This window comes from Carlito syrichta, unplaced genomic scaffold (genome assembly GCF_000164805.1).
Source record: "Carlito syrichta isolate Samal-C Ts95f unplaced genomic scaffold, Tarsius_syrichta-2.0.1 Scaffold301773, whole genome shotgun sequence".
In the NCBI taxonomy this organism is placed as follows: Eukaryota; Metazoa; Chordata; class Mammalia; order Primates; family Tarsiidae; genus Carlito; species Carlito syrichta.
The window spans coordinates 252100-268773 of record NW_007245869.1 but is presented as its reverse complement, the minus strand read 5'-3'; the positions used below and the strand labels follow the sequence as shown (position 1 = coordinate 268773).

Sequence of the window (16674 nt, the reverse complement as noted above, 5' to 3'; positions counted from 1 at the left end):
GGAGCTTTTCTGTCCTCTCAATAAATCCTGCTTTCAAAAAAAAATTATACACCACAACCAAGTGAGATTTGTCCCAGGAATGTAAGGTTGGCAGACATCATAAAATTATCTAAAGTAACACACCATATCAGTGGGATGAAAAACAAAAACCACGTGATCAACTTAATAGACACAGAAAAGGCATTTGACAAATCCCACCCCACCTATTATGGAAACATTCAATACACTTGGAATGAAAGGCTAATTCCTCAACTTAGTAAAGGGCATCTATGAAAAACCCAGAGTTAGCATTAGACTTAATGATGGAAGACTAAATGCTTTCCCTCTAAGATTAGGAACAAGACAAAGATGTTTGCCCTCTCCAATTATATTCAGCATTGTACTGGAGGACAGTGGACAAGAAAAAGAAATAACAGGCATCCAGACTGGCCAGGAAGAAGTAAAACTATATTTACAGATGACATGATCTTGTATGTAGAAAATCCTAAAGAATCCTGTATAAACTATTAGAACTAATAAATTATGTCAGCAAGTTTATAGAATAAAAGATTATTGTAAAAAATCAATTGTAGTTTTATGCACCAGGAATGAACAATATGGAAGCAAAATTAAGGAAAAAATATACTTACAATAGCATCAAAAATAATAAGATATTTAAAAATAAATTTAACAAAATAAATGCAAGACCTATATAGTGAAAACTACAAAACACTGTTGAAAAAGTTAAAGAGGATCTAAATAAATGGGGAGCTATCCCATGTTCATGAGTTGCAAGACTTAATGTTGTTAGGATGGCACTACTCCCCAAACTGATCCACAGAAAAGTGCTGCCTCAAACATTGTCGTACATGTTTCTTTTGGTAAATATATGAAAACACTTCTGTCAGGTATATACATTCCCAAAATTTTAATTACTACAGATTTATAATATCTTTGTTTCTAGCACAGAGTTTCTCAAAGATTTCTTGACTACTCCTGAATATGTTCTCTCCTAGAGAGTTTTTTTTAAAAAAATCCTTCAAGAATTTGTGGAAAATCTCATTAAGATTTAGACTGTTGCCAGATGTGGTGGCTCATACCTGTAATCCCACCACTTTGGGAGGCAGAGGCTGGAGGACTGCCTGAATCCAGTCCTCCTGAGGCTAACTTGGACAGCTTTGCAAGACCTTGTCTCCACAATAAATCAAAAAATTGGCTGGGTATAGTGGGGTGCACCTGTAGTAGTTCCAGCCACTTGGAAGGTTGAAGCAAAGGATCACCTAAGCCCAATAGGTTGAGTCTATGGTATCGCTGATCATGCCACTGAACTCCAGCCTGCGCCACAGAATGAGACTGACTCAGGAAGGAAAAAAAAAAAGATTGACTGTGAGCATATTAAATTATAACTTACTTACTTCTTTTATGTCTCCAGTAAACGCTTATAGTTTTCTTAACACAGGTTTTGCATATTTTTAGCTATATTTATTCCTGTCATTGTATAGTTTTGGTTTTTTGGTTTTTTTTTAAGAGATGAGGTCACACTCTGTCACCCAGGTTGGAATGTAATGGCATGATCACAGCTCACTGCAGCACCAAACTCAGCCTCAAGAGATATGGTGTGAGACCCCACATCCTGTGTAAGCAGCAATTTTAATGTCATATTTTCTAACAAGTTATTGCTAGCATATAGAAATAATACTGATTTTTATGTGCAGATTTTAAATCTAATCACTTTGCAGAATCCCCTAATTAGTTCTAATACTGTCTCAATTTCTCTTCTTGGTATTCAATGTATAGAGTTATAATATTCAAAAATACCAACACTGTTGTCCATTTACTCCCAACACATACACCTTTTGTTTTGTTTCACTGAATTGGCTAAGGTCTCAACACAGAGTTGGACAATAATGGTGAGAGCCGATATCCTTGTGTTGTTGTTGATGTCAAGGAGATAAGATATTTTAAATCATAAACTCTATAATAAATATACAAAATAACAGGATGTGTTAGAATATTTTATTTTAAAATTTATTTTAAAAATATTTTTATTTTAAAGATGTAGGGTACAATTCAGGGTTAGGTATACAAATGTTCATTATGCAGGTACCCTTGTTGATGAGGTGTGTTCCCCCACCCTGGCAGTTTCCTACTACTGCCAATCCTTCTTTTATAGTATTATGATAACTGTTCAAGGTCTAATTATGAGTGAGAACATGTGATACTCAGTTCTTTGTTTCTGTAATAAATCACTCCGTATTATTGCCTTTAAGTCTATCCAAGTTGCTACAAAGTTCATAATTTTGTCCTTATGGCTGCGTAATATTCCATCATGTATATGTACCATGTTCTTTTTTATCCAGTCCTCTTTTGATGGGCAGTATGGTTGGTTCCATGTTTTTGCTACTGTGAACAATGCTGCAATAAACATATATGTGCAGGTATCTTTTTCATAGAGTGATTTGAGTTCCTCCGAATATATTCCCAGTAGACGGACTGCGAGGTTCATATGGAAGGTCAATTTTTAGATCTCTTAGGAATCACCAAAGTGTTTTCCACAGAGGCTGTATTAGTTTTCACTCCCACCAACAGTGTAGAAGTGTTCCCTTTTCCCCACATCCTCTCCAGCATCTGTTATTTTTGTTATTAATAATGTTCATCCTGACTGGAGTTAGGTGGTATCTCAGTGTGGTTTTAATTTGCATTTGCATTTCTTTGACTAGTGAGGCTGAACATTTTTTCATGTATCTGTTGGCTGCTTGTACATCTTCTTTCGAGAAGTGTCTATTGATATCTTTTGCCCACTTTTTAATGGGGCTGTTTGCTTTCTTCGACACATTTGAGTTCCTTGTAGATGCTAGATGTTAGGCCTTTGTCAGACAGTTGGCAAATATTTTTTCCCAGTATGTGGGCTGTCTCCCTGCTCTCTTGATGGTTTCTCTGACTTTGTAGAAACTTGTCAGTTTGGTGAGTGCCCATATGTCTATCTTATCTCTTATGGCATAGGCACTTGGAATTTTGATCAGGAATTGGTTGCCAGTTCCAATTTTCATAAGGGCGTCTCCTGCATTTTCTAAGGTTCTTACAGTTTGAGGTTTTATGTTTAGGTCTTTGATTTATTTAGAGTTGATTTTTGTGTATGGTGATAGGTAGGGATCTTGTTTTAATCTTCTGCATGTGGTCAACCAGTTTTCCCAGCACCATTTGCTGAATAGGTTCTCCTCTCCCCAGTCATTGGCAGTGGAGGCTTTGTCGAAGATGAGTAGGTTGAGAAATTGAGGTTTTGCTTCTGGAATCTCTATCCTGTTCCGTTGGTCCGTATGCCTGTTCTTGAAGCAATACCAGGCTGTTTTGATTATTGTAGCTTTATAATAAAGTTTCAAGTCTGGGGGTGTGATACCTCTTGCTTTGTTTCTTTTGCTGAGGATTGTTTCAGCTATTCGTGGTTGTTTGTTTCCATATGAATTCCTGTATTGTTGTTTCCAGGTTTGAGAAGAATGCTACAGGTAATTTAATGGGTGTTGCATTAAATCTGTAAATTGCCTTTGGTAGGATGGACATTTTAACAATGTTGATTCTTCTAACCCAAGAGCATGGAATATTTTTCCATTTGTTTGTGTCATCTTTGATTTCTTTGAGCAGTGCTTTGTAGTTTTCATTGTAAAGGTCTTTCACATCTCTGGTTAGGAAGATGCCAAGGTATTTCTTTTCTTTCTTTTTTTTTTTTGTGGCTATTGTGAATGGGATTATGTTTTTTATTTGGTTTTGTTTATTACTGGTGTATAGAAATGCGACTGTCTTTTGCACATTTATTTTGTACTCTGAGACTTTGCCAAAGTCCCTTATCAGTGCAAGGAGGGTTAAAATTTTTAATTGGGAGGCCACAAGGTTGGGATAGCTCTGGTACTTTGGGTGCCTATGTAAGCAAACCAAAGCCCAATGTAAGTAGCAAAATGAAAGTAGAGACGTTACCAATTAGAAACTGCCAACTAACCTCTAACCAAGGTTTTTTCGTGCTAACCAATCACATATGTTTTCTTTGTCTTACTTCTATGTTGAGCCTATGTAATCTCCCTGCCCATTGCTGCTGAGGCAGGTCTCTGAATCATTCCTGGTTTTGAGTGCTGCCCAGTTCATGAATCGTTTAATGCTCAAATAAATTCTTAAATTTGTTTTGTCTAAAGTTTTTCTCTTAACAGATATTACTTGTGACTTCTAAATCGTTTTTTACAATTATAAAATTATGCTTTAAAATAACTTCATCTTTGGATTCATCTATAAAAGTGTACTTGTGTGAACATTTTCCAAGAGATCATACACCATGTTAAATACTATGGCTCCTTCCTCTTTTTACTTCACAGGTATTATATTATGTAACTGAAATTAAAGAATAAGACACTACTTAACTTACTATGGTAACAGCTTGTCATCTGCTTATACATTTTCCTCAACATGTCAAAATATTATATTAACATTAAAGCATATGCAGTGCTCTCATCTATGTGTACTCATTAGTGTCCTAACAGGAGTGAAGTGGGAGTTAGAGGAGACGTAAGTTTGTATTAAGAAAGAAAATAATTATTTTATTTTTCAGGATAAAAGGCAAGCCAAAGTTTAATGTTACTATATAGAGTTGCATAAGGATAATTTTTCATAAGGATAGATTCTACCTCACTATTTTATAATATTAATTTCTTTCCCTCCCTATTTCTCAGAAAAACATAACACATAGAAGAAACGTACATCTAAATATCAAATCCACCATTACTATGGAAATGACCAGTAGCTAATCTTGCTGTTTAATTTTCTATTTCTACCACACAATTTTTATATTTCTAGATTTTTCTTTTTTTAGTTGGAGTCTCATTGTCACCCCAGCTGGAGTGTAATGGCATGCTGGACTCAGGCGATCCTTCCACCTCAGTCTCCCAAAGAGCTGGAACCACAGGTACATACCACACACCTGGCTATGTTTATTTTTTATTTATTGTAGAGACAAGGTTTCACCAAGTTGCCCAGGCTGGTCTTGTACCTCTGCACTCAGGCAATCCTCTTGCCTCCACCTCCCAAAGTGCTGGGATTACAGATGTGATCTACTGTGCCTAGCTAGATTTTTGTTTTCTTATTAACATCTTTTTACTGATATTTAATTTTCAGTAATAAAATTTTAGCATGCAAATACATTCTTTTTTAAAAATTTTTCTAAGTTAGAAACTTAAGAAAGAATGACCCAACTGAAGAGTTTCAGAGAAAAATAACTGTGTTAGGCTCAACACATATACCTCAAGTAAATAAAATTAAAAATGAAACAAGTGGACTGGGTTAAATTAATTACAACTGGTTTTTCTTTTCATTGGTCTCTGTGACAAAAAGTGTTTAAAATATTGGCAATTATTCCATATGAGAATATGCATATTTATTTTCTGGTATACAGTCATTTAGTTATAATTAAATTAAAATTTTTTCTGTATATGTTAACATTAACAAATATGTCCCTAATTAACATTATTTTTCATCACTGTCAAATTTTGGCTGTTAGATACTAAAATAATCAATTATATATATATTATTTTAAAAAGCATATTAGCATTTTAAATTACCTGAACCAGAAGTGTTATTGGGCCACTTTTGTCCACTTCTAGTATTTCACCATTCTTTGTGCCAACTAAAATATGACCATGTCCTAATGATATGGCACGTATAGATGGATTATCTTCCAAGAGAAGACCTGAAATGTTAAATAGAGATATCTTCTAGGTATGAAGTTACTATAATACGAGGATGTATATGTTGTCAGTTATGCTATTTTGACTTTAAGAAGCAAATTATAAGGCTGTTTTCTCCTGTATTTTAAATATTCAAATAAACATACTATATTTCCCCAATCACTCAATTTACTCATCTCAACATAAGCATTGCCTATCTACTACAGTTCTATGGTTCTATTCTAGCTCGGATTCCCTACTACATCTGATAACTATTTCTTTACTTCTTATATTAGCCCCTCTTCATCCATATCCTACCCCTCTAGAGAACTTACAATATTCTGACCAGTAATTCTAATTCATTTCAACTCAAGATATACAGTTGTCCCTTGGTATCCACAAAGGATGGATTTCAGGACCACTCTCTCCACTAAAATCTGAGGCTGTTCAAGTCCCCTAAATAAGATGGTGTACAGTATTAGCATATAACCCATGTACACCATCCCTTATATGTTAACTCATCTCCAGATCACTTATAACATCTAGTACAATGTACATGCTATGTCAATAGTAATTACACTGTATTGTTCTTTTATTTGTATTATTTTTATTGATGCATTGTTGTACTTTTTACTGTTTTTATCCCCTCGAATATTTTCTATCTGTAGGTGGCTCTGAATCTGAAGATACAGAGCCAACTGTATTTATGTATGTCTATTTGTCTTGGGTAGGCTTCAGCAATGTATTAGTAAATATGATAGACCCAATTCTCATAGAGCATACAATGAGAAAAACAGACCCTGTGTGAGAGGCAGATTGAACAAGGAGTACAACAAGGGAATGTGGTCTTTGTAGGGGGAGGTGAGGGTGGGGAAAACATCCTACAAGAAACAGTATTTGAGATTTGAAAAATAGGTACGTAGTCAGGTAACTGAGGGGACAGGAGGAAAGAGGAAGGGCAAATCCTAGGAGAAAATAATAGCATGTAGAAAGGCCTGGATGTCAGAGTGTGGGGCAGTGCCTCAAAGGAAGCAACGTACTAAAAAAAAAGGCATTCTGGGCCCATGGCCTGTGGGAAGGTCCCTTGTTCCCTTCCTACTCTTAAAAAAAGAGGGAGTAGCAAATGCAGAGGTTCACACCTGTAATCACAACACTAAGGGAGGCCAAGACAGGAAGACTCCTTGAGGCCAGGAGTTTGAGACCAGCCCAGGCAAAATATCAAAACTCCATCTCTACAAAAAACAGAAAAATTAGCCAGGTGTGGTAGAGTGTATATGTAGTTCTAGCTACTCATGAGGCTGTGGCAGGAGGATCCCTTGTGCCCAGGAATTTGAGGTTGCAGTGAGCTATGACTGCATCACTGCACTCCAGCCCAGGAAGACCAAGATCCTGTCTCTCTTTTTTTTGAATTGTTGTCTCACTCTGTCGCCCAGACTGGAGTGCAGTGGCCGCTCCCAGCTACCGCAGCCTCGACCTGCTGGGCTCCAGCGATCCTTCCACCTCAGTCTTCCAAGTAGCTGGAACTACAGGCGCACGCTATCACGCCTGGCTAATTTTTTGATTTATTGTAGAGATGAGGTCTTGCCAAGTTGCCCAGGTGGGTCTCGAACCCCGGGGGCTCAGGCAATCCACTCACCTCAGCCTCCCAAAGTGCAGGATTACAGGCTGAGCCACCGAGCCCGGCGATCCTGTCTCTTAAAAAATAAAAATAAAGAGAGAGAAAGAAAGAGAGAGAGGAGGTAAAGGGAACAAGGGCATGCAAGATATGAGGCTAGAGAGTGAGGGTCTCAAAATGCCAAGGTAAACAAAAAATCAAGTTAGAAAACAAATTCCTGACTGGTGAGAAACATGATGCTCACATAGAAATTTTCTTTGAAAAATTTAAGATGTTAAAAATTAGCATGAATAATCTTATAGTTGGCTAATATTTTTCCATGTGTATCATAGAAAACAGATTTTGTAAGGACAGCAATGATTCTTTATCCAGTTAAGTGACTATTCCCATTTAACCCTGATGCCCAACAAGTGAAGAAGGAAACACGTTCGATCTCAGTGATCAAGCATTTGAATGAGCAAAGAGTCTTTTTTCCTACAAAATAAACTCCAATCTCAAGTCACCTTTGGATCCTGGGGCCAAGGCAGCTCTTTTGATAGCATAGGTCTTGAGACATCTTTCAAAGGAGTCATCCCAAAGAGCCACTACACCATCTTTTCCTCCAGTCACAAACCCCTACGAAAATGATTCAAATTAATAAAGATCTAAACATTAAAAAAAAATAATAACCTTCTTTATATTGAAAAACTCTAGAGGAAAGAATATAGCCAAAAGTTACAGCTTGTAAAGAACAGGAATTAGCATAAGAATCCATTATGTTTTTTAAAACATCCACATTAAATCTGCAATAATACAGTGACATTAAACATTTTACTTTTAGAATAGGACTTTAAAAACATCGTTTCTGAAATCTGTAACTATAAGTTAGGTTTATCACTTTCAGAAAGTTACATATATTCTCCTGGAGTCTTCAAAACCTCATCCTTTAAAAAGAAGAAATAATGGTACCTGATAGGATATGGTGATTATATAAACACTTAGCATAATTATTTTTTTTTGAGTTGAAGTCTCACTTCATTTCCCAGGTTGTAGTGTAGTGGCACACTCATGGTCACCCTAGCGTCGACCTGCTGTTCTCCGGTGATCCTTCTGCCTCAGCCTTCCAAGTAGCTGGAACTACAGACATGTGCTACCATGCCTGGCTAATTTTTGGTTTATTGTGGAGACGAGGTCTCGTCAAGACGAGGTCTCGCCTGGGCTGGTCTCAAACCTACAGGCTTAGGCAATCCACTCGCCTCAGCCTCCCAAAGTGCTAGGATTACAAGCTGAGCCACCAAGCTCAGACAGCGTAATTTTTGACACAAAGTAAATGCTTAATAAATACAAAGCTAAATTTTTCTTTTTTAACAGCAGACTTATTTCATTCTGTGTTCAGGAGTTTTAAAAGAGAAATGAAATATGGTCGAGATGATCCTAGCCCACAGACTATTACTGAGTGCCCAGTCAATCAGAAAGACAATGTTCCTTCACTTCTGAAAATGCTCTACACTCTATGATCAAATTATGTTCAACTTTAAGTCTCTTTATGCTACTTACTTTCTCCAATGCATGCATGCTGAATACTGGCCCATCATGTGCTTTAACTGTTTTTACAAGAAAGACATCTCTCCAGATACACACATCTCCTGTGGATGTTCCAGAAAAAGCCATCTCTTCAGTCCATCCATACACTGCACACATCATTGTGTCATTTTTCCCCAGTGTGCCTATGTAGCCTTTTCTTCCAATCAGTCCTCCCCCTGGTTCACAAGAAATATTAAGAAAATACCACTTTCAAAATGTACACAATTATACAGAAGTAAAATTTCTAGTGGTATTGTCTGAAGAGAAAAACACGCAACAGTAAGGAGATTTAAAAAGAGAAACATGGATGTCTCAAATCAGTGATTTGGGCAACACCTTGCATGACAGGTTTCAGGTCATAGCTTTTTGGATAAACAGAGACTTGAAACTAAGTCAGTTTTCATCAGTCATTAGCACTTTTAGTTACTGTTTTTCAAAATATTAATTATGATATATTTAAGAATACAAAAAGGTATTTTTAAAAAACCAGTACAATGAATGTCTGTGTATCCAATATCTACTACCGACCTATAAAAAGAAACAAAAATAACTGAAACATCAGGCCCCTATCATCTCCTTTCTTCACCCCTTACTGTTCTGAATGTAATATTGTTTATTCTTATGCATTTTATACACATCTTGTTACATATTTATGAATTTTTAAGCAATCATCATATTATTTTTCATGTTTTAAAATTCTCTACAAATACCATCCTGTATGTATTATTTTACAACTTGCTTTATTCACCAATGATTTGTTATACAGCTTTATACATGTTGACCTTTACCTCTAGAAAATTCATTTTCATAACTGCATAGCATTCCATTATATAAACATGCCATGTTTATCCATTTCCCTATTAATGGACATTTAAGTTCCTGCCAAGTTTTTGCTATGAAAAAAATGTTGCTTTAAACATTCTTGTAAGGACCTCTTCTATACAAGTGTAAGAGCTTCGTCAGGAACACCTAGTAGTAGTATTAGGGTTATGTGAAAGGAACAGTAGATAGATAAGGGTGGTATGAACTCTTCCACATTAATTTCCAAAGTTGGTACACCAGCTTACACTCCCACTAACAGGGAAGAGAGTTTCTGCTGTTTTCTACCTTTAGGAACACTTGGTGTTGTCAGATTGGGGAATAAGAAATATTAACTAAATTTTACTGTGGTTTTAATTTGCATTCCGTGAATATTAACGAGCTTGATCATATTTTCATATTTTTATTGGCCATTCATTACCTATTTATATATTTTGCCCATTTTTCCAATTGAACTCATTCAAGAAATACCCAGGTCAGGCACTGTTCAAGGAACTGGGAATACAGTTATGAATAAAAACAGGCAAAACAACAAAATTCCCTGCTTCAAGGAACTTCATGATGAGAAAGTAAAGATGATAAGTAAGTAAAATATACAGTAAGGCAGATGAAGATGGTCACTTGGTAGAAAACATAAGCACAGAAAAGGGACCAGGAAGTGGGAGGAGTCCCACGTTAGGCAGGGTGATTAAGGTACATCTCATCAAGAAGGCAGTACCTAAATGAAGACCTGAAAGAGGTAGCAGAACAAGCCATGCTACAAGAGTGTTCCAGGCAGAAAGAACAGCAAGTGCAAAGGCTCCAACACAAGAATGTGACTGAAATCTTCGAGGAACAAAGTCTCCAACACAAAAATGTGACTGAAATATTCAAGGAACAAACAGGGAGGTCAGCGTGGACTAGCAAAAAAGGAAGAGAGACAGTAATGGGAGATGGGGCCAAAGAGGGCAAAGGGCATTGCAGGGCACTGTGAGGATTTCACTTTTGCTCTACATGAGATGGAAAACATTTGAGTAGTGGAAGGACAAAATCTGGTATAAAGCTAAGTGTGGTGGCTCATGCCTGTAATACCAGCATTTTGGAAGGCTGAAGCAGGAGAATTGCTTGAGGCCATGAGTTTGAGACCAGCATGGACAACAAAGCAAGACCTCATCTAAAAAAAAAAAAAACCAAAAAAACCAAAAAAAACCCCAAATCAGCCAGGTATGGAGGTGCATGTGTAGTCACTGGGACTTGGGAGGCTACAGCAGGAGGATCACTTAAGCCCAGGAGTTGGAGGTTGTGGTGAGACATAATCGTGCTATTGCACTCTAGCTTGGGTAACAGAGTGAGACCCTGATTCAAAAACAGCAAAACAAAGCCCTAAATCTGGAACAAGATTTATTAAGAGTTTCTTTCTGACTTCTATTCTTTCTGAGAATAGATGGAAGGGTGGGGGGGTCAAGAATGAAAAGAGAAGGCTGCATCATCTGGGTAAATGATAAAGGAAGCATGGACCAAGTGACAGCATGTGGAGGTTGAAAAGTGGTAAGATTACCAATGTATTCAGTATACTGTCTTTCCTTAGCATGACAGCCAGAACCAACAGTGACCTTGCAAGAGCAGTTGGGTGGAGTGGTGATGGGGAAAAAACTAAATTAGACTTTTCTAAAGACAAAGAAAGAGAACATAAATTGAAAGTAGAAACAATTGTCTGGCGGTACTTCAATATATAAGAGAAACTGATCAGCAACTGGAGGATAGAGTTGAAAGAAGGTTTTCATTTTATTTATTTAAGATGGAGAAATAATACCATACTTGTATGCTGCAAGGATAATAAGTGGAGAGGAAAAATTGATGATGCAAGTAGAGATAGGGTACACAAGTCAAAATGATGTCATCTCACTCAGCTCATCTTGTCTAAAACTATACTTTAAGGCGTTAGACAGCACTTAATCAGATTAAGAAAGTGGTACTCCAACCCACGTGGTTAGTGAACTTTGAGGACCAAACCGTAACATGAGGAAGGTTGAAATGCCCACAGGAGCCCTAACATTCATTCTTTTATGATTCAGTTTCAGGTCTCCTATATGTCTAATTAAACTTAAAAAAAGAGGTACTCTATAAATCTTGTCACTGTGAGACTATTTACTTTCTTGAAATCTCTTATTTCAAACAAATTCGGTTTTTTTCTAAGACAGAAATACTAAGAAGAGTTGGCCCTTCACATCCACTTGTTTTGTACCTGTGGATTCAACCAAACATGGATTGAAAATACTATTTGGGATTTCTAGCAAGATAGCAACAGGACATGTAGGACTGTGAGAGTCTCTGCAAAAGTGAGTGTCCATAAAGACTCCCTGTGAGAGTGGGTGTGTGCCGGTGGGTGAGTGAAAGTCCATCTGAGGGGACACTTGGGTTCATGCACCCAGGGCTCTCCTGGGAGGTGACTGCAACCCCCCACCACCCTGAGATTAAAGCTGCCGGCATGCAAGATCATCTACTGCTCTTGGGACTTTCCTGAGAAAAGCCTGCTGAATATAGCTGATTCTCATCACCTGGCACCCAGCCCACACCATCACCTGTGACAGTAAAGCAGCTGGAAACGCCAATCAGAGTCATATTCTCTGTCATGGGCCCAGGCAGAGACCTGCATTGCCCTCTCCGGTTCCACCCACCCTCCTACTTGGGACCTAGAGGTAATCTCATCAAACTCAGAGAGACAGAAGCCCCTCCCCATGCTGGACCAGACAGACACATCAGATCTGAGTGGGAGACTTGACAGGCAGCAGGCTGAGTGAGTACAGATCTGATCTACCTTCCTCCCACAGTGGGCCTGGGGCATCTGACCAACATTGAGAGCAACTCTACCAGCCTGTGCTGAGAGCAGAGGGGAGGGGCTGGAAGCAGAGCTGAAAGGAAGTTGGACTTACAGAAATGACCTCAGAGCAAGTTTTGTTTTTTTGTTTGTCTGTTTGCTCGTGTTTTGTGTTTTAGGGTTTTTTTTTCTCTCCCTTTCTGTTTTTGATTACGTTTTCATACTTGCTTTGTTTCTATTATTTTGTTGCTTTTTAAAAGACTTTCTGTTTTGTGTACTGGTATTTTGAGGGTGAGTATATCAGTAGGAGGTTTTTGTCAGTTTCTCTATCTGTATGATTTGTGTATGTTTTTGTTTTTTAAAATCTTTTCTGTTTTTGTGTCTCTTTTCACTTTTTAGTTGGTATGCTTGTCTGTTTTCCCTCTTATTCTTTTCTCTCTCCACCTTCCTTCCCCCTCCTTCCTTTTTCCATTCTATTCCTTTTTCTTACTTCATTTTGCTTTCAGGGGACAACTTTATATCCCCACTGTATGGACAGTGGGAAGCAGGTTCCGGGGGCCCACAACCTGTCAGTGGATACTGGGATCTGCAGATAGTTTTTGAATCACAGCTCCCCTCTCAATTAAATCTCAAAACTGCAAAAAATACTGCCTTCCCCCCCAACAGTCCAGCTTTAGAACTGAACAAAGCCAGAGGATCCACATAAGGAAGAACAGGAGACTGAGCAACAGAAAGCTACCTCTGCCCCTATCTCTGAACCACAGAATTAAAGAAGAGGGGGGAAAAAAAAAGGAGGGAGGAAAATCTACACAAATGAAGAAAAACCAAAAGAAGAATATGGGTCTCATACAGACCCCTGGGAGGTTAGCCACTGAGATGTATACAATGAAGAGCCCCCAGAATGACTAGTCTCAAACTACAAACCCAGATATCAAGACATTAATAGAGAGCATAAATAGAATTGAGGAGAGACAAGAATGAGGAGAGGAAAGAATGAAGGAGTTGATAACTGAGATAACCACAATAAAAAACACAGTGAATGAAACAAATAACAAACTGATAAGCATGGAAAGCAGAATTAGCCAAGCAGAATAAAGAATCTCACAACTTGGGAACCAAAATATGGAACTAACCCAAACTGTCAAACACAGAAAAGAAGCTTTAAAAGACAGAGCAAAACCTTCAAGAGATGAGCAATTATTTCAAAAGGCCAAACCTAAGATTAATTGGACTTCCTGAGGTAGAAAGAGAGGCAGAGACCACCCTGGAACAAACATTCCATGAAATTATCCAAGAAAACTTACCTCATCTCATCAGTAATGTGACCAAACACAAGAGATTCAGAGAACCCCTGCAAGATGACAAATGAATAGACCAACTCCTAGACACATAGTAATTCACCTACACAAAGTAGGTATAAAAGAAAAAATCCTAAAGGCAGCAAGAGAAAAAGGTTGGACAACCTACAGAGGAAGACCAATTAGAATAGCAGCAGACTTATCCACAGAAACACTTCAGGAGAGGAGAGCTTGGAGCCCAATCTTTAAAGTTCTCAAAGATAAACAATTTCAACCAAGAATTACCTACCCAGCTAATCTAAGCTTCCTCAGTGATGTAATGGAGAATTAAAATATTCTCAGACATTCAATCCCTAAGAGCTTATGCTGACTCCAGATCAGTTCTATAAGAAACACTTAAGAAAGTATTAAACACAGAAGAAAGGAAAAAAATAACACCACCACGATTCACAAGAATGCAAGAAAAATATTGAAAACATACATAAATCAACCCAAAAATCAAAAGAAAGAAAACAAACAGCAGCAACAACAACAAACTTTAAAAGAACCTCATGACAGGGATAAACTCTCACATCTCAATAATTAGCATGAAGGTGAATGGACTAAATGCACCATTGAAAAGACACAGAATGGCAAAATGGATAAAATATCATGAGGCAACAATATATTATCTGTAGGAAACTCATCTCACCAGAAAGGACATTCACAGACTCAAAGTAAGAGAATGGAAAACAAAATTTCAAGTGAATGAAACACAAAAGAAAGCCGGAGTCACAATCTTAATATCAGACAAAATACCCTTTAAGCTATCAAAACTTTAAAAAGATACAGAAGGTCACTATATAATGATAAAAGGTTCAATTCATCAACAAGAAATATCCATCCTAAACATATATGCACCCAACTTAGGAGTACCAACTTTCATAAAGCAGTTTCTGGTAAACTTAAAAAAAAGACATTGACTTTAACACTATCATACCTGAAGACTTTACCCTACTCACAAACCTAGACAAATCATCAAGACAAAAATTCAACAAGGAGATCCAGAACCTCAAAGTGATACTTGACCAAATGGACTTAAATTATACCTACAGAACACTCTAACCAACAACCATGGAATATATATTCTACTCATCACCATATGGAACATACTCTAAGATTGACCACATCCTCGGCCATAAATCAAGCATAAACAAATTTCACAAAATTGAAATCCTGCCATGCACCTTCTTAGACCACAGTGGAATAAAAATAAATATCAAAACGAACAAAGTTCCCCCAAAACCCACAAAGACATGGACACTAAACAGCATGATGCTAAATAACTCCTGGGTCAACATGGAAATCAAAACAGAGATTAAAAGATACCTGGAAACAAGCTGGGCTTGATGACTCAGCCTGTAATCCCGCGACTTTGGGAGGCTGAGGTGAGTGGATTGCCTGAGCCCGCGGGTTCGAGACCCGCCTGGGCAGCAAGACCTCATCTCTACAATAAATAAAAAAATCAGCCGGGTGTGGTAGTGCATGCCTGTAATTCCGGCTACTTGGAAGGTTGAGGCGGAAGGATCCCTGGAGCCTAGCAGGTCGAGGCTGCGGTGGCCGGGAGCGGCCACTGCACTCCAGTCTGGGTGACAGAGTGAGACTCTAACTCAAAAAAAAAAGATACCTGGAAACAAATGAAAATCAACAAACATCTTACCAAAACCTCTGGGATGCCATGACTACAGTACTAGGAGAGGAATTCATATCTCTACAAACACACATGAAGAAAATGGAAAGATAAAAAGTTAACAGCCTCACAAATCACCTAAGCAAGCTGGAAAAGCAAGACCACCAAAACCCTAACTTCAGCAGAAGAATCCAGATCACCAAAATAAAAGCCCTAATTCGGGACATAGAAGACAAAAAGATAATACAAAAAAATCAATGAAACAAAAAGTTAGTTCTTTGAAGGATAAACAAGATTGATGGTCCCCTAGCTAGACTGAACAAGAAAAAGAGAAAAAGCCCAAATAAACACAATCAGAAATATAAAATATCAAGTCACAACTGACCCCGAAGAAATACAAAAGATTATTAGAGACTATTATGTACACTTATATGGAAATAAGTTTGAAAACATAAAGGAAATGGAAGACTTTCTGACATCACACAATCTCTCCAAGTTGAAACAAGAAGAAATTGAGGCCCTAAATAGACCAATAACAATCCAAAAAATTGACTGTCATAAGAAAACTACCTACAAAAAAAAGCCCTGGACCAGATGGCTTTCAGCAGAATTCTACACAACACACAAGGAGGAACTGATACAAATCCTATTGAAAATATTCCAGGTGATTAAGAAAGATGGAACTTTCCCCAAATCATTTTATGAAGCTAATGTCACATTGATACCCAAACCAGGTAAAGATCCAACAAAGAAAGAGAGCTACAGGCCAATATCCTTGATGAACATAGATACTAAAATTCTCAGTAAGATCCTAGCAAACTGGATTCAACAACACATCTCAAAAATCAGTCACCATGACCAAGTAGACTTCGTCCCCAGGATGCAGGGCTGGTTCAACATTTGTAAGACCATAAATGTAATTAAATATGTCAACAGATGTAAAAACAAAAACTACATGATTGTATCACTGGACGCTGAAAAAGCTTTTGATAAAATCCAGCATCCCTTCTTGATAAAAACCCTCGAACATCTAGGCATAGATGGAACATACCTCAAAATAGCAACAGCCATATACAAGAAACCCACAGCCAGCATACTGCTAAACAGACAGAAATTGGAAAGATTTCCCCTGAAAACCGGAACAAGACAAGGATACCCACTCTTACCCCTCATTTTCAACATAGTTTTGGAAGTCCTAGCTAGAGCAATCAGACAAGAGAAGGAGATCGGGG

The 16674-nt window shown here is 37.7% G+C and overlaps 1 protein-coding gene across 1 annotated transcript in view; it reads right to left on the bottom strand.

Moving 5' to 3' along the window:
• LOC103257498 (echinoderm microtubule-associated protein-like 5) overlaps positions 1 to 16674 on the bottom strand; it is an 85894-nt gene that overhangs the window by 2134 nt on the left and 67086 nt on the right. Inside the window, exons 18-20 of the mRNA XM_021710970.1 lie at positions 8833 to 9035; positions 7800 to 7911; positions 5577 to 5704 (exon numbers count right to left, since the gene is read on the bottom strand). Coding sequence (XP_021566645.1) covers positions 5577 to 5704; positions 7800 to 7911; positions 8833 to 9035 — 443 coding nt within the window. The remainder of the gene's footprint in view (positions 1 to 5576; positions 5705 to 7799; positions 7912 to 8832; positions 9036 to 16674) is intronic.